This window comes from Cebus imitator, unplaced genomic scaffold, assembly GCF_001604975.1.
Source record: "Cebus imitator isolate Cc_AM_T3 unplaced genomic scaffold, Cebus_imitator-1.0 Scaffold261, whole genome shotgun sequence".
NCBI lineage: Eukaryota > Metazoa > Chordata > Mammalia > Primates > Cebidae > Cebus > Cebus imitator.
Genome location: NW_016107576.1, coordinates 2,307,368 through 2,328,186, shown reverse-complemented (window position 1 = coordinate 2,328,186; position 20,819 = coordinate 2,307,368). Strand labels below are relative to the sequence as shown.

General features: G+C 35.5%; 1 protein-coding gene across 5 annotated transcripts in view; it reads left to right on the top strand.

Moving 5' to 3' along the window:
• COL24A1 (collagen type XXIV alpha 1 chain) overlaps positions 1 to 20,819 on the top strand; it is a 376,867-nt gene that overhangs the window by 163,929 nt on the left and 192,119 nt on the right. For all 5 annotated transcript variants that reach the window (XR_005195651.1, XM_017499851.2, XM_037728289.1 and 2 more), the window contains one exon: positions 5,497 to 5,550. Coding sequence is in view for 4 of the 5 variants with exons in the window: in XM_017499851.2 (XP_017355340.1) it covers positions 5,497 to 5,550 (54 nt within the window). In the remaining variant the exon portion in view is untranslated. The remainder of the gene's footprint in view (positions 1 to 5,496; positions 5,551 to 20,819) is intronic.

The following is a 20,819-nucleotide window of genomic DNA, read 5'->3' as shown; positions in this document are numbered from 1 at the left end:
ATGTGTCACCATGTCCAGCTAATTTTTTGTATTTATAGTAGAGACAGGGTTTCACCATGTTGGCCAGGATGTTCTCGATCTCTTGACTTTGTGATGCACCCGCCTTGGCCTCCCAACGTGCTGGGATTACAGACGTGAGCTACTGCGCCTGGCCCCATGCCATTTCTGATCTGCTTTTTGTCATTCTAGATTAATTGGAATTTTCTAAAGTCTTTATATAAACTGACTCATATAGTATCTATTCTGTTTTTGTCTGCTCAAACATATAGAATTACAGAGGGAAAATATATGAATAGCAAAAAATCACTACATAAGCATAAAACATTTGAGATTCGTCTAGGTTGCCACATCCAGGTTGTTCATTTTATAGATATATTGTAATTAGTTTGTCCATTGGATTTATTTATTTGTTGATTGTTTATCTACCATTTTTTAACTTGAGGGACTACATATTTCAATAGAAAACAGAGACTTGAACACTTCTATTGGAAAACTACTAAAGTACTCAATGTATATAGCACATAATGTAATTTATTCTGTTAGGACACTGTAGCTTGCAAGCTTCTGGCTACTGCCCAATAAGAATGACAATATTTTACTTTTATGATTTCCCAGGAAACTAATGGAATTTGCTAATGCTTCGGTTCCCAGGTTTTGCTTTAAAAAATACATGTGAGTTAGTCTCCAGCCTCTAGTGATTACAGAATAATAAAACTTTGTTTTTACTGGAGAGGATGCTGAGTCACTCTTCTCAGTACAGCAAACAGATGTGAAAGATCTGAAAATAGAAGACATATTTTCACTTATTATTTTTAAAACTACTTCTTTTTCTGCTTTTTGGTAAAAATTGGTGGTCAGACTAGTTCTATTAAGAAGGCACTAGGAGCCAGGCTGCTGTCCCTTTCCTTCACTGAGGTATTATATTTTAAATTGTGATGGGATGACTTAGGTAGTAAAACACATTGTGGGAGAAAATGTTTGGACTTGTTAATGTTTTCTGAAGTATTTTAAATTTATAAAAATGAATTAGAGCATCTTTATCGGATTTTTGTTTTTGTTTTTCTCCCTGTATAGTTTCATGCTAATGTAGTTTTTAAAAATGAGAAGCATGGAGTCTGATGATGTACTTTTTATCTTTCAACCTGTAAGCTTTCAGAAATTTTGCTACTTGGAAAAGATGTCCATGTCATTTGATGTACATTTTGAGCACTAAATTCAAGTATTTTTTAAAAAAAGATTTCCTTTATAGATGTTATCATTAAAGTTCAGTTGATACAGTTAACTCTGGTTTTAACATATTAAAATGTATTATTTAAAAGGCAAGATCTCTATTTGGTAGCAACCCAGGTATGAACTTTTAAATTAATGAAAAGTTTCTTTGACCAGGGTTCTAAGCTCTATGTGAGAAGGAAATAGAGATCTTTTTCCTCCTTTTAATAACTTGTGCTGATATATTTGTTAGCTTTTCAATAAAGTTTTAATTTTAAAATATTCAGTTTGAATGACTATACTATGAGATCAGCTGTGCTGACATCTTTCTCTCCTATTATCCTTGTCCTTACCACTTTGTCTTTTTAATATTTCTCCACTGACACTCTAACAAAGTTTTAAGGAGCGGAGATTCACACATAAATTCAATATTACATGTTTACCCAGAAGTCACCTCAGCAATTTTTTTCTTACCATTTTATTGTAAACTAAAACACAGACACATAAAACTATATAAACAAATGTGTATCACAAACAATTATAAGACAGACTCTTGTAACTACCACAGAGTAAAACTGCCAATTACCACCAGAAGCCCTTATGTGTCCCATGAAACCACAAGCCCAGCTCTCCTCCCAAAAGTAAGCAGTTCCTCCTTTTTAAAAAATAGTTTATCACTCAAGTGTGCATCTTTAAAACACTATAGTTTAGGCTTATTTGTTTTATTTGCTATGTCGTTCACTCTGTAAGTTCTCTCTCTATTTCCTGTTTTCCCCCTTAAAATTTAGTTGTTGAAGCTCCCCAGCCATTCTGTAGAGTTTCCCACAGTCTGGATTTTGCTGATTATAGTCTCATGGTGTTGTTCTGCCTGTTTCTTGGTCCTGTGTGTTTCCTGTATATTGGTAGTCACATAAAGAGACCCTAACATATTCAGGTTTGTTTTTGGCAAGACAATCAGTGGTATTCTGTTCTTTTATCAGAAAGCACATAATGTCTGGTAATTTCTTTTTGTGTGTGTGATATTAATAATAGTTGATTCTCAGTACTTAGATCAATTAGATTATTTGTGGCATTGCAAAATGGAGATTTTTTAATCCTCTTATTTCTTTTTTACTTATTGGCTAGAATACATCCCCTCATCTATTGTTTGGTTACTAGTGGTACACTAAGGCAGAATAAATGCTTGATTTTTCACCTTTGTTTACCATGTTTCAAGATAACGAGTTAACTTCCTTTCATCCTTTGAACATGGACAGGTTTTGTTGTTATATCATTATGAACTTATGAATTTCAACATTTGATGTGTTTCAGTCCATCATAGTTCTTATCCTTGCTAAAGGTCATATTGTCCCATATCTGACCCGGGGATCCTCTTCACACACCTACTAAGTGTTTTTAATATGACTCTAGTTTTGATACCTTTGATAGTTTTCTTGCTTTCTGGCATGATACTGTGGGGTCCCCCAACACCTGGGCTGTGGACCTGTACTGGTTTGTGGCCCATTAGGAACTGTGCTGCACAGCAGGAAGTGAGTGGCAGGTGAGCAAGCATTACTGCCTGAGCTTCACCTCCTGTCAGATCAGCGGCAGCATTAGAGTCTCATAGGACCACAAACTTTATTGTGAACTGCATATGTGAGGAATATAGGTTGCATGCTCCTTATAAGAGTCTCATGCCTGATGATCTGAAGCAGAGCAATTTCTTCCTGAAACTACCACCACCCCCTCAATCTTATGGAAAAATTGTCTTCCATGAAACTGGTGCCAGAAAGATTGGGGACCACTGTGATAGTGTGTTTCAGGCTTATCTGGAGGATGGACAGGACTTTTTAATTTATTCATGCAGTTGCTATGAATCAGTGCACTAAATTGGCTGAAAACCAGTACTGAGGGGCTAAAACTAGCCATGAAATATATACTTTCTTTCAAAAAAAAGAAAAAACAAACCAGTTGTTCAACAGCAGCAGCAACAACCACAACAATGACTAAGCATTTTATAGGCACTTACTGTGTATCAGGTGGTGTACTGGTTGCTGAGAATATGGAAGTGAATAACGTAAAACTGCACTCAAAGAGTTTACAATCTAATAGGAAAACAAAACAAGCCAAAACAGTACATTAAGGGACTTTGTAGGACCCCAGGATGGTGTGAGAGTTCATAGAAGCAACTTAATTCAAGTTATGGAGATCAAAGAAAAGTATGCAAATAAAATATTATTCAATCTTCTATTTAAAACATAAGTGTTCTAGGTCAAGAAACTTAAGGGAACATTATTCAAGGTGGAAGAAACAGTATATGCAAAAGCTCGGACTTGAACGAGAATGTATATATTATCAGAGTGAAAAAATTGTTCAGTGACTGAAATGCTGGGTGGAAGAGGGTAAAGAAGAGAAATAGAGACCAGCAAATCACAAGACCCAGTAAACTATGTATTAAAGAATTTGGATTCTATGCTGAGGCTGCTAACAAAGTAGCATGTTCAGATTGCATAGAATGATCAGTCTGGCTACAGAGTGAAAATGCATTTTACAGGGGGGAGGAACATGAATAAGTAATAGGAAAATAGAGAAAGTGACTACTTGCCCTAGGGTTGTGGAGGCAGGTTTGTAGAAAAGTGATTCAGACTGACAGCAAATTAGGAGATGTAATGGATGGGGCTTAGTAAATGATTGGCAGGTGGTGGTAGTGAGGGAAAAAGAAGTACTCAGAATATACAAAAAATATGAAAGTATTTGAAGTATATGAAAAATCTGTTATACAGATTTTTGGCTTCGAAACTGGTGGATTACTTCAAGGTGATGTTCACTCAAATAGTGAACACAGGATGAGGGAGGAACATAATGGAGAGGGTAATAAGTTCAATTTTGGACAACTAGCTAGTGTTGTAGCAGAAACTAGAAGTGTCTTGATTAAAGTCCACAAGAATCTCCCCTCCAAAACATATTAACAACGAGTGTTTTCTAGAGAAAGGGTGTAAAATTATCAGGAAAAGAATCCAGATTTTTAAAAATTGCCATATATACAAATAATAGCATAAGTGAGCATGATTCCCTTTGATTAGTAATCAACAAGTTTGTATTAAACCGTTCCAGAACATTCAGAAATCTGATCTTGTGATCATCTTTCTGTTTCCACTGCTTTTTCTTTTGCCAGAAATATCCCCAAATTATATTTTTTCCTCACAGAATCCAAGCTTTAAATCTGAGTCAAGTCATTCGTGTCCTAATCCAGACTGGATAAGTTGGTATCAGTTTCTTATTTGTTTTTCTTTCCAGAATGAATATCCCAGAAACAACCTTGCTGTTCCATCTTACTTCATATTTTTTATTCCCGTCACAACTTATCCCTTCACTGAACTACCTTTCCTTGTGGATGTTCATGATTTAATTTCAGTTTTCTTTACTTTTAAAGATGCTGATTCTTATACTTCTTTCACTTTTTTTCCTTCACTCATATCAATGGAAAACAATCTATGACAAAATCAATAAAATGAAACTACAATTACTAGCTTATTACAATTATTGAACCATAATATGATGACTCACACTAATTAATTATTTCAGCAAGAATTCTAATCTGATACTTTTAAAGCAACATTCTAGGCCTTTTCCCATCACAGATTTTATTTAACACTGTGAAACATTTATATATTTTTTTCATTTCTTGAGCCAAGTATTTTAGACTCCAAAAAAGTAAAATTGCGATTCTCATGCAAATTTAAAGTAAACGTGAGTCAAAGATTTTATTCAACTTATTAATTAACGATAGAATCTGTAAGATAATGGTTCATAGAGCCCTTGAGAACTTAAGTATTTATAGACAATTAAATATGGGGATATTAGAATAAGGTAGTTGGGTTACATACAAAACTGATTAATCCTATATATTAGGCCATAATTTGGAGGGCTTTTTTTTTTAATCAGACAGAAGTTGTTTGCATGTCTATCTAACAAAAATCTGTAAGTTAACATGTAGTTAGTAAACAGTGAGTCCAATGAAGTACATTCACCTAATCTTTTGTAGCCCTATACCATGTGATACTGAAAGAACATGTGATACACCTTTTACCATTATTTCCACATTGTGGATAATTTTGGACTAAGACTTCTACTCTCTTAAGCTGAGTTAAACAACTGCCTAACTTAACTAATCTTTAATATTGAATTTTTGAGGAGTATAAGTTGCTTTAGCTGGGTATGAAAGAATGACAAAAGAAATTTTATATGCTAAATTGAGTGAAAGTAATTTTCTATGCAATAAACTCTCTACATTTTTATATTCTCCAGGGTTTTCCAGGAGATATTGGGATTCCTGGACAAAACGGCCCCGAAGGACCAAAGGTAAAAATAATGATAGTAATAAGAGAGAGAGACCAAATAATTATAGTTATCTAGAGATCCTGATTCTCAATAAATGGGAAGAATATTTCAGGAATATCAGAGCATTTCTGGATATTTTAAAGCTGTCTCAGGTACATTTAATAAACTCGAGGTTTCAGATAGTTACAAATGATTTTTCTAGTTTGGTATCAACTGAAATTAAGGGTGACAATATTTGCAAAATCACTCAGAAGAATTTTTCTCGAAGAGATGGTGGGGTGGGGGACTCTAAAAAGCCATAGCATATAAATGGCAGAAAAATAAATAAATGGATGAGAATTTCCTGACCACTAAAACCCTTTAGGGACATAAGAGATCCATCGATTAAAATAAAAGAAAGCCTATGGTGTCCGTGAATCTCTACATAGCACAAAATACCTGAAGAAACCTAAGCATTTTTAACTTGCAAGTGAAACCACAATTATTAGCTTATTACCATTTTTGAAACTCATCATGATGACTCACGTACTAATTTATTATTTTAGAAATGCTTTTAATCTAACCATTTTAAAGCAGCATTCTTGGCCTTTTCCCCACACAGGTTTTATGTAACACTATAGTATATACACAGACTTAGTGTTTGGAATGTACACTAGGAAATATCCCTAGCAAAACTTTAAATACCAAGATTTGCCATTCAGGCTGATGTGGAATGGACATTGTAAGCAAATAAAGCATTATGAATTCACATGTAAGGATGAAATAGCCTGAAGTTAGGGAAATTGGAAAGTTATGAAATACAACTGCTATGGAGGTATCAATGGGAGAAGAAAGAGATGAAATGATAGAAGATGAAGCTGGAAAGAATCTTGATAATAGCTATGTTTGTTAGTTTTTTAATGTTGAGTAGTGCAGTACTCTAATAAATGCTTTATAGACATTGTCTCATTTGTAATAATCTCATTTAATTTTCAAAACAGCATTATGAGGTAGTTATTCCTGTTTTACAGATGATTAAGTTATTCACTCAAAGTCACATAACTTTAAGTTATATAGCCAGAATTCTAACCCACATATGATTTAAAAGTCTGAGCTCTTACACCCTTAGCTTTAATATTAAATTATGTAGAACATTCAGTACCATGCTGAAGAGTTTCTACTTTATCCATGGCATTATGAAATAATCACAGATATTTGAGCAGTAAAGTATCTTCGATGGTTGCATTTTAAAAAGATACCTCTTATGTCAGTTTAGAGGATGGTTTAAAGAGGGGAGAAACTGAAGACAGGAAACTAGCAATAAACAATATGGATATTTGAAACAGGACATTCATTCAGCAGATACTGGCTGCCTCTCATGGCAGCCATCATGCTAGAATGTAAGGGTACAAAGATTCCTACTTTCAAGAAAAGAGTCCTGATCCCTGCTTTCAAGAAACTTAAAATCTAGAGAAAGATATTCAAGAAAACTTTGGTAATAATCGCAATGAATAATATATAAATAGCAATACTGTGAGAACACCAGGATCAGGGAACTCAAATTATGTTTTGTAAGGAAGATAGCACTTGAGCTGGCATGAATGAGTAGGAATTTATGAAGCAGACAAGTGGGATGTATGGCATTTAGGAAAAAGAAACTAATGAAAAGATAGAGGTATGATATTTGGAAAATATTTATACTAGAAATTATTTGTTGTTGATCTGAATTTCAAATATAACTGAGCAGCCTGTAGTTTATCGGGCAACCCTACCTGCCACCTACAAACTTATACCTATATGCAGGGATCTTTCCGCCTTCCTTTCTGTCTCCGTAAAAGTATTCCCTCACCTCTTCAAGTTCCACATATATTTTGCATCAAATCCTCTCCTGACTCCTCAATGACCTTATGCCATCAATTATCACCTTTATTCCAACCTCTCCTTTGATAGAATTTTCCCCTTTGCCCTTAAAATCATTCACACTGCCAATCTTGTAGTATAGGCCCCCTTTATTTTTCACCAGGATAGTGTAATAATCCTCCAGTAGTTGTTCTTCCTGCCTTCAATCTGGCATTTCTTCCTATCTGCCTTCAAGCTGCAGATGGAATGATCTTTTAAAGTAGAGATCTCATCATGTCACTCCTTTGCTTAGATCCTTCAGTGACCTCCACAGCTTCCATGTTAAGGCTTATACTTTACTTTTTATACAGCGTTCTTTATGACCAAACTCTGCCTCTATAAGTTCTGTAGTTATACAGTCATATCCACCGTCACTCTTCCAAAAGTATCACTTCAGCCAAACTATTTAGAGTGCCAAACCATGCCATATTTAATCAAATCTCACAGCTTCATACATGCCATTCTTTTTGTCTGGATATATATGTTCCTGTGCCCTTCTTTATCTAGTTAATACCTACACATCACATGTAACATTGTCCAGGAAACTTTTTCTGTTCCTCTCAAATCTAATTGGAATATTTTTCTATATTCCTGAAAAAAAAATCTATCAGGCCCTTATCTTTATGTATTATAACTTCTGATGTGCTTATCTATTAGACTGTAAACTTTTTAAGAGAAAAGATTAATTGATTTTTTATATATCAGAATAACTAGAATAATATGGATAGCACATATAAATAACTCAATGAATAGTGGTTCAGTGGATGACCAATGGAATAGTTTTGGAAGTAGAAACAAAACAACTAGGTAACTGATTAGCAGAAGGGATGGAATAAAGAGAAGTCAAAGATAAAGCAGTCTTTGACTTGGGTTACTGATGTGATTGAACTTAAATAGGCAACTCCGGAAGAGGAGCAGTTTTGGAAGATGGAAACAGTAAGAAATTTGATTCTGGTTACATTTAGTTTGAGGTACCGGTTTGACATCTAGAGGTAGAAATAATTAATAGTTAATAGTAAACCAAGTTGCAAAGCAGAAACAGAAGCATGAAGGAAGTTGAGAGAGACAAATAGTGTAGAGAATGGAGTTGAGGATTTTTCCTGCCTACTTTAGCCCTTCACATAGGAACTTGAACTTTATACGTGTGTAAATACATTTATTTATACATTCATTCAATAATTTATTTATTCAACTTTTACTGAATTTCTTCTGTGTTAGGGCAAGTAATAAATGTGGGATTATAAAGATTTCTAAACTCGTTCCTCCCCCAGATGAGGTTACAATTTAGTGAAAGAGATTAAAAAATAATAATAATTACAAAATATAAGAAGTTCTATATAAAAGAGTTGGTGAAGTGCTCTGAGAGCCTAGATAACTGAGCAATAGATTCTCTCCTGGGAAATTGGGAAATAGGTCCAATAATAGAACTTAATGTTTTCAAGTGTGTGTATCGTACTAGGTGAAAAGCCAGAGAACTTTCAAAATTCTCTTTAGTTTGGAAAGTTTGTTTCTCTTGAAGTTTAAGTGTCAGAGAACTGAAGAAAGCCAAATGACCTATTCAGTATTCTTTTATGACAGTGATCTTTAGAACTTTCTTCTCACTACTTCTTTTAGTTTTGAAATTAGAATGTCAAAAGTGGGGCAAAAGACTTGAAAGCTAGCCATTTTAATGAACACCAATGGTAGTAATTACTACCCACTGGAAATTCAATCATTATCTAAGTTTATTCAGTAAACATGAGTTCAGAGAGTCGTTAGCACCAACAACGTGAGACTAATTGATGTTATACACATCGCTGAATTTTAAAAGACTGATTTTATCAAAAGAACAAGAAAATAATGTAATTTTCTGTTTTGTAGATTCAGAAGGATCTGTTTTTGTCTCTCTTCCTGATCCTTCTCATTTTTCTTGAAATGTTTTCTAGAAACAGAGGGGAAAAGCAGCCAAACATACCCTGTTAACACGATGTGTTTCTTTAGCTGGGTATACTGTATCACAGAAGCAAGTATCTTAAAACTTCTTTTATTTTTATATACATGTCTGGTTTGGAAAATGAGAATGATAAAAGTTGCTAAAGCTATGTTGAGGCTATACAATGTGGTCATCGACAAAATCATGTGCACTGTATTTGAAATAGATGGTTACCCTATTTGCAAACAAGTTGGGTTCTTTCCAGAGCAATTTGGCACAGCTATAAAGAAGGCTTTTATTTTCTGTTCATTTTCTGCCAGTTCACTAAAAACCTCGAAGTAGGATTTGAAACTTGTGTTAATTATAGTTCTACTGATTATGGAGTTGTATGTGTATGTATATTTGTATTAAGATATAAAACATACAGCAGTAAGCCTTTTTGAGAGCTACACAATTTGGGAATCTGCTTTCAAGAATCCCATAACATTAGCAAAACCAGATCCTTTGCTGCTTACTGCAGAAGGTAAGAGTAGCAAATAAATATTCTCTATTCTCCAGTAAACAGAGGAATAATTTATTTGTTGCTATAAAGGTTTGTGTTTTTACTTTAGGTATGGAATTAGGGATGCTAAAAGAGGCTGTTGTTGGCTCTTTCATAGGAGACCTGATACGTTTTTAGAGAAAGCTTACTATTTGTGGGATTATGTTGCATAACATATGGAAATAGTTCTTGCACTGAATTAATATCATATGTAATGTATTTATCTGTATAGAGGTAAGCTAACTTGGTAAGAGGAAGATGTATAACTCTACACAGTTTACTAAGATTACTTTGACCTAGTCCTGAAGATTTATATTCTATGTAATATACCAAGATTGTATACATAGATTTCTTATATAAGACCTTTATTCTCCAGGTAGCATTTAGTCAGCTAAGAAATGTTTATTGAGTTTGTACAATGGGCAGGGTACTGTGTGTAAGCAGTGATTCAAAAACAAAATTAAAACACGGTCTTCTGTTTGTTAGAAACTTGTGATTCTCTGGAAATATGAGCCCACTATAAGTGAAAAGGTATAAAGCACAATAACCAGGCAACATAGGATAAGTGAGTAGGAAGGAGTTCAGAGGAGAGAATAATCTGTATGGTCATTTTTCTGAGAAAATAGAGAAAATAGGATTTTAGTCAGATTGGTTGGATTTGGCCAAGTAGAGCCAAGGGATGAGAGATTCTCTGCAAGTGGTACAAAATGAACACTGGAAGGGAAAGCAGAAGTAAACCTACCTGACTTTAAAAAAAAAGTGGGGGGAGTAGGAAGCAGATTATGAAAGATGTTAAATGGAAAATTAAAGAGTTTAAATAAGAGCAAGCGTATAACATGAAATATACTCTCTTAGTAAATTTGTTTTACTCATTTGTTTATTGTAAAACTTCAATTGTATGCACATTGTTGTACAACAGATCTGTGGAAATTTTTCAATTTACATGACTGAAATTCTGTACTCATTGAACAGCAGCTTCCCATTGCCCTCCTCCCCAGAGCCCTTGGCAGTTAGCATCCTACTTTTTGCTTCTATGAGTTTAGCTGCTTTACATACCTCATATAGGTGGAATTATGCAGTTTTTCTTTTGTGACTGGTTTATTTGACTTATTTCACATGTCATCAAGGTTCATCCATCTTGTAACATATGACAGGATTTCCTTCTTTTTATGGCTGAATAATATTCCATTTTTCATATATACCACATTTTCTTTACTTTTTCATCTGTCAATGAACATTTGGGTTGTTGACACCTTTTGGCTATTGTGAATAAAGCACAGGAGTACAAATATCCTGTTTATATCAACAGGATATAAATATCTAGTTTTTAGCCTGTTTATATTGATGTAAGCAGGATTTTTGCACTCCTGTAAGATACTGTTTTCAGTTGCTTTGGTGAATATTCCAAAGTCTTTTCTCAAGTTTTTAGCCCAGTAATTTTATTTTTGCTATTTGAGCTATAAGAGTGCTTTATAAATTTTTAATATTAACCTCATTTCAGATTCATGATTTGCAATTATTGTTTCCCATTACATAGGTTGAACTTTTCACTCTGTTGCTTGTTTCTCTAGCTGTGTAGAAGCTTTTTAGTATAATTAAGTCTCATCTATTTATTTTTCTTTTCATTGCATTTGCTTTCGGGTTCTTGTTCATGACTTCCTTGCCTAAGCCAGTGTCTAGAAAATGTTTTCCCAGTGTTATCTTCTATAATATTATAGTTTCAGATCTTAGACTTGTGTGTTTGATTCCTATTGAGGTGATTTTTTGTGTAAGATGAGAAATGAGCATCCAGCTTTATTCTTCCACATGTGGCTTGCAGTTATCCCAGTATCATTTGTTATATAGGATGTCCTTTCTTTCCCCACTTTATGTTTTTGTTTGCCTTGTTGAAGATCAGTTGGCTACTATATTTGGCTTTATTTCTGGGTTCTTTTTTCTGGTCCATTGGTCTACATGCCCATTTTTTTTATACCAGTACCATGTTGTTTTGGTAACTATAGTCTTGTAGTATAGCTTGAAGTCAGGTAATGTGATAGTCCAGATTTGTTCTTTTTGCTTAGTCTTGCTTTGGCTATGCAGGGTCTTTTTTGGTTCCCTATGAATTTTAGTATCGTGTTTTCTAGTTATGTGAAGAATGATAATGATATTTTGATGGGAATTGCATGAATTTGTAGATTGCTTTTGGCAGTGGTAATTTTCACAATATTGATTCTGCCCATTTATGAGCATAGGATGTGTTTCCATTTGTTTATGTCATCCATGATTTCTTTCAGCAGTGTTTTGTGGTTTTCTTTGTAGAGATTTTTTTACCTTCTTGGTAGGTATATCCCTAAGTATTTTTTTTATTATTTTATTTTGCAGCTATTGTAAAAGGGGTTGAATTCTTGATTTTGATTCTCATCTTGGTTATTACTGGTGTATAGCAATGCAACTGATTTGTCTATGTTGATTTTGTATCTTGAAACTGTGCTGAATTCATTAGCAGAGCTAGGAGTATTTTGGATGAATCTTTAGGGTTTTATGGGCATATGATCATATCATCAGCAAATAGCAATTGCTTGACTTCCACTTTACTAATTTGGATGCCCTTTATTTCTTTCTCTTGTCTGATTGCTCTGGCTAGGACTTCCAGTACAATGTTGAATAGCAGTGGTGAAAGTCAGCATCCTTGTCTTGTTCCAGTTCTCAGCAGGAAACCTTTTAACTTTTCCCCATTCAACATAATGTTGGCTGTGGGTTTGTCATAGATTTTATTATCTTGTGGTATGTTCCTTCTATGCCAATTGTGCTGAGGGTTTTAATCATAAAAGGATGCTGAATTTTGTCAAATGCTTTTTTGCAACTATTGAAATAATCATATGACTTTGTTTTCATTCTGTTTATGCAATGTATCACATTTATTGACTTGTATCTGTTAAACCATCCCTGCATCCTGGTATGAAACCCACTGATCATTGTGTATTATCTTTTTGATAAGCTGTTAGATGTGGTTAGCTAGTATTTTGTTGAGGATTTTTGCATCTATGTTCTTCAGGGATATTGTTCTATAATTTTCCTTTTTTGTTATGACCTTTCCTGGTTTTGTTATTAAGATGATACTGGCTTCCTAGAATGATTTAGGGAGGATTCCCTCTTTCTCTGTCTTTTGGAATACTGTCAACAGGATTGATACCAATTCTTCTCTGAATGTGAATCTCTCTGGTCCTGGCCTTTTTTTTTACTGGCAGTTTTTAAATTACCATTTCTATCTCTCTGTTTGTTATTGGTCTGTTCAGAGTTTCTGTTTCTTCCTGGTTCAATCTAGGAGGGTTGTATATTTTCAGGAATTTATGCATCTCCTCTAGGTTTTCTAGTTTGTGTGCATAAAGGCATTCATAGTAGTGTAACCGGGGGACAGGAGCAGGGCTGCAGGGATCCTAAAGATGCTCACTGTTTCCCAATCCGATGTGTTTTCCCAGGTCCTTGGGCCTCACTCACCCAAGAATGGGAGAGGGCCCTCGTGGCATGGTGAGCTCATTCAAGTAAATATCGGACCCAAAGAGCTTTGCAGAAAAGCAATTTATTAGGCAGAGAGAGAGAAAGAGAAATAGGGAGAGAGAGAGTGAGAGCTCCCACGCTGTTGTGGGAGGGGATCCTAGAGAGGGAAATCGTATAGGTAAGGGAGTAGGGGGAATTTAACCCAGGAGTTACTCCCGCCCCATTCAAGTTCTCTTCCAGTGAGAGGGGCTTTTCCAAACTTCCTTTGGAGTGATTGATCTTTGACTCTGATGCTGGATTGGTTGCCTGGCTTGCAATAGAGCCCCTCCTTCCAAGGCTTTTGGTGGTCTTTTTAAACAAAGGAAGCTTACCTGTGCTATTTACCTTCGAAGGAAAGTTAGACAAAGAACTCTAAGCTCCCAGATGGAGTGGGATGGTTAGGAGTATGGTGCTGAGAAGTTCTTACCTTTGAAACCACACCCCTTGTGGACCCCGGATGAGAAGTTAACATAGTCCCTCAGTAGCCTTGAATGATCTTTTGTATTTCTGTGATATCAGTTATAATATCTCCCATTTCATTTCTAATTGACCTTATTTGAATCTTCACTCTTTTTTTTTTTTGTTAATCTCACTAATCACCTATCAATTTTATTTTTCAAAGAACCAGCTTTTTGTTTATCTTTTGTATTTTTTTTTGTTTTGATTTAATTTAGTTCTGCTCTTATATTTCTTATTTCTTTTATTCTGCTGGGTTTGGGTTTGGTTTGTTCTTGTTTCTCTACTTCCTTGAGGTATGACCTTAAATTTTCTATTTGTGCTCTTTCAGACTTTTTGATGTAGGCATTTAATGCTATGAGCTTTCCTCTTGCTGCTGCTTTTGGTGTATCCCAGAGATTTTCATAGGTTGTGTCACTATTATCATTCAGTTCAAATAAATTTTTAATTTTCATGTTGATTTCATTGTTGACCCAGAGATCATTCAGGAGCAGATGATTCAATTTTAATGTATTTACATGGTTTTGAGAGTTCCTTTTGGAGGTAATTTCCAATTTTATTCCACTGTGGTCTGAGAGGGTACTTGATATAATTTCTTTTTTCTTAAATTTATTGAGACTTGTTTTGTGACCTCTTGTATGATCTATCTTGGAGAATGCTCTATAGCTGATATAAAGAATGTATATTCTGCAGTTGTTGGTTAGAATGTTCTGTAAACATCTTTTAAGTTCATTTGTTCTAGAGTATAGATTAAGTTCATTGTTTCTTTGTTGACTTTCTGTTTTGATGACTTGTCTAGTGCTGTCAGTGGAGTATTGACATCCCCACTATTATTGTGTCACTATCTATCGCATTTCTTAGGCCTAGTAATTGTTATATAACTTTAGGACCTCCAGTGTTAGATGCATATGTATTTAGGATTGTAACATTTCTCTGTTGGACTGATCCTTTTATCATTATATAATGTCCCTCTTTGTCTTTTTTTTTAAACTGTTTTTGACTTATAGGCTGTTTTGTCTGATATAAGAATAGCTACTCCTGCTCACTTTCGGTTTCCATTTGCATGAAATACCTTCTTCCACCCCTTTACCTTAAGTTTATTTGAGTCCTTTTGTGTTAGGTAAGTCTCTTGAAGACAGCAGATACTTAGTAGATGGATTTTGTTTTTCATTCTACCTTAAGTGGAGCATTTAGGCTATTTACATTCAAGGTTAGTATTGAGATGTGAGGTACCATTTTATTCATTGTGCTAGCTGTTGCCTGAATACCTTGTGGTTTTTTTTTATTGTGTCAGTCTTGTATAGGTCCTGTGCAACTTATGCTTTAAGGAGGTTCTATTTTGGTGTATTTTAAGGTTTATTTCAAGATTTAGAACTCATTTTAGCAGTTCTTGTAGTGCTGACTTGGTAGCAGCAAATACTCTTTGCATGTTTGTCTGAAAACTACTTAATCTCTCCTTCATTTACGAAGCTTAATTTTGCTAGATACAGAGTTCTTGATTAGTAATTATTTTGTTTGCAGAGGCTAAAGATAGGAATCCCTTCTGGCTTGTAGGATTTCTGCTGAGAAATCTGCTGTAAATCTGATATGCTTTCCTTTTTAGGTACCTGATGCTTTTGCCTCACAGCTCTTATGATTCTTTCCTTCATCTTGACATTAGATAACCTGATGACTATGTGCCTAGGTGATGATCTTTTTGTGATAAATTTCCCAGGTGTTCTTTAATCTTCTTATATTTGGACGTCTATATCTCTAGCAAGACCAGGGAGGTTTTCCTTGGTTATTCCTTCAAATGAGTTTTCCGAAGTTTTAGATTTCTCTTCTTCCTTCAGAACACCAGTTATTCTTAGGTTTGGCCATTTAACATCATCCCAAATTTTGTGAAGGCTTTGTTCTTTTGTGTTGTTCTGTTGTTTTATCTTTGTCTTTGTCTGATTGAGTTAACTAGGAAGCCTTGGGCTCTGAAATTCTTTATTCTACCTGCCCTAGTCTACTCTTGACACTTTCCAGTGCATTTTATATTTCTGAGTTTGTCTTTCATTTCCAGAAGTTGTGATTATATTTTTATGATAACCATTTCTCTAGAGAATTTTTCATCTATAGTCTATATTGTTTGTTTTTTTAAATTTCTTTAAGTTGGTTTTCACCTTTCTCTGATATCCCCTTAAGTAGCTTAATAATCAACCTTCTGAATTCTTTATCTGGCAATTCAGAGATTTCTTCTTGGTTTTGATCTATTACTGGGGAGCTAATGTGGTCTTTGGAGGTGTAATAGAACCTTGTTTTATCGTATTACTAGAATTACTTTTCTGATTCCTTCTCATTTGGACAGCCTGTTTCGGTGGAAAGATCTGGAACTCAAGGGCTGCTGTTCAAATTATTTTGTCCTACAGGGTGATCCCTTGATATGGTGCTCTCCTCTTTCTTCTAGGAATGGGGCTTCCTGAGAGCTGGACTGCAGTATTTGTTATTGCTCTTCTGGGTTTGGCCACCCAGCAGGGCTACCAGGCTTCAGCCTGGTGCTGGAGATTGTCTGCAGAGTGTCCTGTGACTTGATCCATCTTCAGGTCTCCCAGCTGTCAATAACAGCACCTGCTCTGGTGGAGGTGGCAGGGGAGTGAAGTAGATTGTGAGAGTCCTTGTTTGTAGATATGTTTAGCATGCTGGCTTTCTTGAATGCTGGTTATGCTAGCAGTAAAGTTGTCATATGGACAGACTCAGGACCTCAGGTTAGCCAAAACGTTGCAGTCAATGGTATTAGCTGTTGTTTTCTTCTTCCTTGAAGTAGGATTATTTTGTCATGAGTTGCCATAATATCCTGAGTTGGTTGGCCTCCAGCCAGGAGGTAGAGCTTTCAAGAGAGCACCAGCTGCGGTAGCAGAAGGGGATATAAGCTTGCCCTAAGTTGGCCAGAATAGGTATTTGGATTTCTCAGGTGATGGGCAAGGCTACAAAGCCCCCACGAGTTTATGTCTTTTGTGTTTGGCTACTAGGGTGGGTAGAGAAGTACCATCAGGTGGGAGCAGGTTAGGGTGATCTGAGCTCAGACTGTCTTTGGGCAGGGCTTGCCCCACTGGTTGAGGGGGGTAGTTCTTGGGGCAGTGGGATTATGTTCCATAGGGTGTTTTGTTCCATAATAGCCTCTGTCATCAGGGAAGTAGGAGAAAGCTGGTAGCATTAGGCCTTACCCAGCTCCCATGCAGTTAAGGAGGCTGGTTTTGCTCCTGACAATGTGTCCTGCTAACACCACTGAGTTTGTCTCCTGGTACCCTGTGCTCAGCATTCAGACCTTGCCCAGGCTGTAAGCTTCCCTGCTGAGAAAGCAAGCAAGGCTTTCAGGCCTCGCCCCTCCCTGCCTTCCTACACTCTTGGCCATGGCTCTTGTGCTACTCTCTGCAACAGTTCCTGTTCACCCTCAGATTCTGCTCAAGAGAGTTTGCATGCCATCAAAATTATTACAAAGTTTGGTTGGAATCTATTTTCAACCTGTGACTCCTCCCAGATTCTGCTGGCTGCCTTCCCTGAGGGCCCTAGTGAGATATAGTCAGAGATGGCTTCCCTGGCTTGAGCTGGAGAATGGGAGTGCCTACAACACTCTTCCTGCTGCTACTTCTACTTTTATCTTTTATGCTAAATCAGGTTTAGCTCTAGGTAAGCTTAAATCCTTCTCCTGTAATCTGGATTTTCAGGGTCTCCAGTGAAGATATGTGTCTGGAGGCAGGTGTTTCCCCATATACACTTTGGGAACTCACAGTTTCTTGCCTGTCTTACAGAATTTGCAGCATCATGCCATTTCTTTCAAAGGATCTGTGAAATCCTTAAGTTTTCCTGGTACTTTGTTGTAGGGGTTCTTGGAGCAAAAGTCCATTGTGTGGGTCTCCACACGCTATTCTGTCTGTCCAAGTGGAAGCCCCTTCCCTACTACCATTCCCAGCCTCTGCTAACCGCCATTCAATTTATTCTCTTACTTCCGTGAGATGGATTATTTTCTAGCTTCCACATATGAGTTGGGATATACAATGTTTGTCTTTCTGCATCTGGCTTATTTCACTTAATATAATATCCTCCCATTCTGTCCCTGTTGTGGCAAATATAGAATTTCATCCTCTTTATGGTGGAATAATATTACATTGTGTATAATACGCAACATTTTCTTTACCCAGTCATCTGTTGTTGGGTACTTAGGTTGATTCTGTATCTTGGCTATTGTGAGTAGTGCTTCAATAAACATGAGAATGCAGATTATCTCTTTGATATACGGATATTTTTTCTTTTGGATATATACTCAGCAGTGGGATTGCTAAATTATATGGTAGTTCTATTTTTACTTTTTTGAGGAAACTCCATACTTTTTTCATATTAGCTATATTGATTTACATTCCCACCAGTAAATACAGGCATCACCCTTTCTCTGCATCCTCACCAGCATTTGTTCTTTTCTGTCTTTTTAATATCTTTCTAACTGGGATGAGATGATATCGCATTCTGGCTTTGATTTGCATTTCCCTGATAACTGGTGATGTTTAACATTTTTTCATGTATTTATTGGCCATTTGTATGTCTCCCTTTGAGAAATGTCTACTAATTAATGTCTTATATAAATGGAGAAAGGAAACTGGTATTTATTAAGTCCCTGTTACATTCTAGGTATCATTTTATTTATTCCTACAGCAAACTTATGATGCTGATGGTAATGTGATTCTATAGATTAAGAAATAGCTTACATCTCTAGTAAACTGCAGAACTGGAATTCAAATCCACATTCAATTTCCAGTTCTGCACATTTTAACTTTTTTAAAATTTGTGTTTAATGTATGATAAATATGAAACATATGTGCACAGCTTAAACAGTGATGATTAAAAAAAACCTCTATTGTCGGCCGGGCGCGGTGGCTCAAGCCTGTAATCCCAGCACTTTGGGAGGCCAAGGCGGGTGGATCACGAGGTCAAGAAATCGAGACCATCCTGGCAAACATGGTGAAACACCGTCTCTACTAAAAATACAAAAAATTAGCTGGGCATGGTGGTGCATGCCTGTAATCCCAGCTACTCAGGAGGCTGAGGCAGGAGAATTGCCTGAACCCAGGAGGCGGAGGTTGCGGTGAGCCGAGATCGCACCATAGCACTCCAGCCTGGGTAACATGAGTGAAACTCCGTCTCAAAAAAAAAAAAAAAAAACTCTATTAAGGATATTAAACAGAACATTGGAAGCCCCTTGTGTATCCCTCTCTAATTGTGTCTACCTCCTTTCTCCCTGTATTTAGAGGTAACCATTCTCTTGTTTTTGCCATTCTTTTATCATCTGTATATATTCCTAAAATATCTGGTGTTTTGCGTGTTTTGGAAATTCATGTAAATGGAATTCTACTATACATATTATTTAGTGACTTTCTTCTTCCATTCAGTTTTGTCTTTTCATCTTAATCCAGGTTGATACATATAATTATAGGTTCATTTTTAATTTACATTGTATAGTATAACCCAGTATATAGCTATACTATAATTTTTTGATTGATACTACTACTGATAAACACTTATGGCCTTTCTTGTGGTTGGTTTGCACAAATGCTCCAGGTGTGCCCGGAGACTATGTAAATTCCCATTTGGGGATTCAGTATTCTATAGATGGCTATAAGATCAAGCTTTTTAATATAAGTGTTTAAGTTTTCTCTATTCTTGTGGTCTTTATCTGCTTGACTTATGGAGAAAAATGTCTTAAAAATTCCCCTTTCTAATAGTGGATTTGCCCATCTCTATTTTCATATTCATCAATTTTCACTTTTTATACTTGGAATTTATGTTATTAGATGCATAAAAATTGATGGTTTTTATTTCTTCTTTATGACTATAGCCTTTAATCATTATTTAGTTACACACTTAGATAATGTAGTTTACCTTAAAGTCTACTAGATCTAATAATAATGTAATTATATCACCTCTTTTGGGCTGGTAAATGCCTTACATATTTTATGTTTTAGGTGTGTTTCTTGTAAATGGCAAATAACTAGATTTTTTGTCTCTTAACTCAGCTTTTATTTTTTCCTTAAGATTATAATTTGGTTTTGAAAGAAGAGAGAAAATGTAGCCTAGGTTTGCCTGTTTCACTTAAAGGATTATTTCTGGTTCTGGATAAGTGGTTCCATCCCCTGAGTAAATAGCTTCAGTGAGAAAGTTAGGGGGACCTCATTCTCTTTAACCAATCAGCCCTCTGTGGGATATACTCTGGATATGGAGCTGAGCCTGTTTCTCACATGTACATTCTAATCTTAATATTATATGTTCTTAGAGGCTTTTGAGCCCCAGGAGTTGTTTATAATTTTTTGTTGTATGCTTATTTTTATCTACAAATTTTTATTAGCCTATCATAACTCAATAAAAAAATATTTTCACATATTAAAAATATTCTAATCCTCCCAGAAAGGATTTTACTGCTTTTTCTAAATTCTTATTTATGCTTTGCACATACCTCTACATCTATTACAACTCTTAATGTAATAATTTTTATTTTAAAGGGTCATCTCCCATAATAAATTATGAATTCATTGGAAACAAGGACTCTGTCTTACTTATAATTGCATATTTAGGGCTTAATATTGTGCTGTTAATTGAGCCTTATACATAGTAGAAATTAATAAAACGTCAGATGAAAAATGAACAAACAGATGAATTAAGTGATTAAACACTAGCTGACAGGTGGTAGAATTCAAATATCGCAACATTCAAATTCTGTACCTCTAGCCAGTGTAGACACTTAAAATCTTTCACTTTGAATTCTAAAAGAGCAGTTTCAGATATTGAAGGCAGTTCGAAATCATTGTATCAATCAGGATTATTTCAGTTGTAAGTGGTGGAAACCTGGCTTAAACAGGCTTAAATAAATATGTGAAAAGTTAGGAGATTCAATTACAGCTGAATTCAGGACACTAAACAATATCAGAAGAGCCCAGTCACTCCCAACTTTCTCCATTTGTTAATTTATTGATTTCA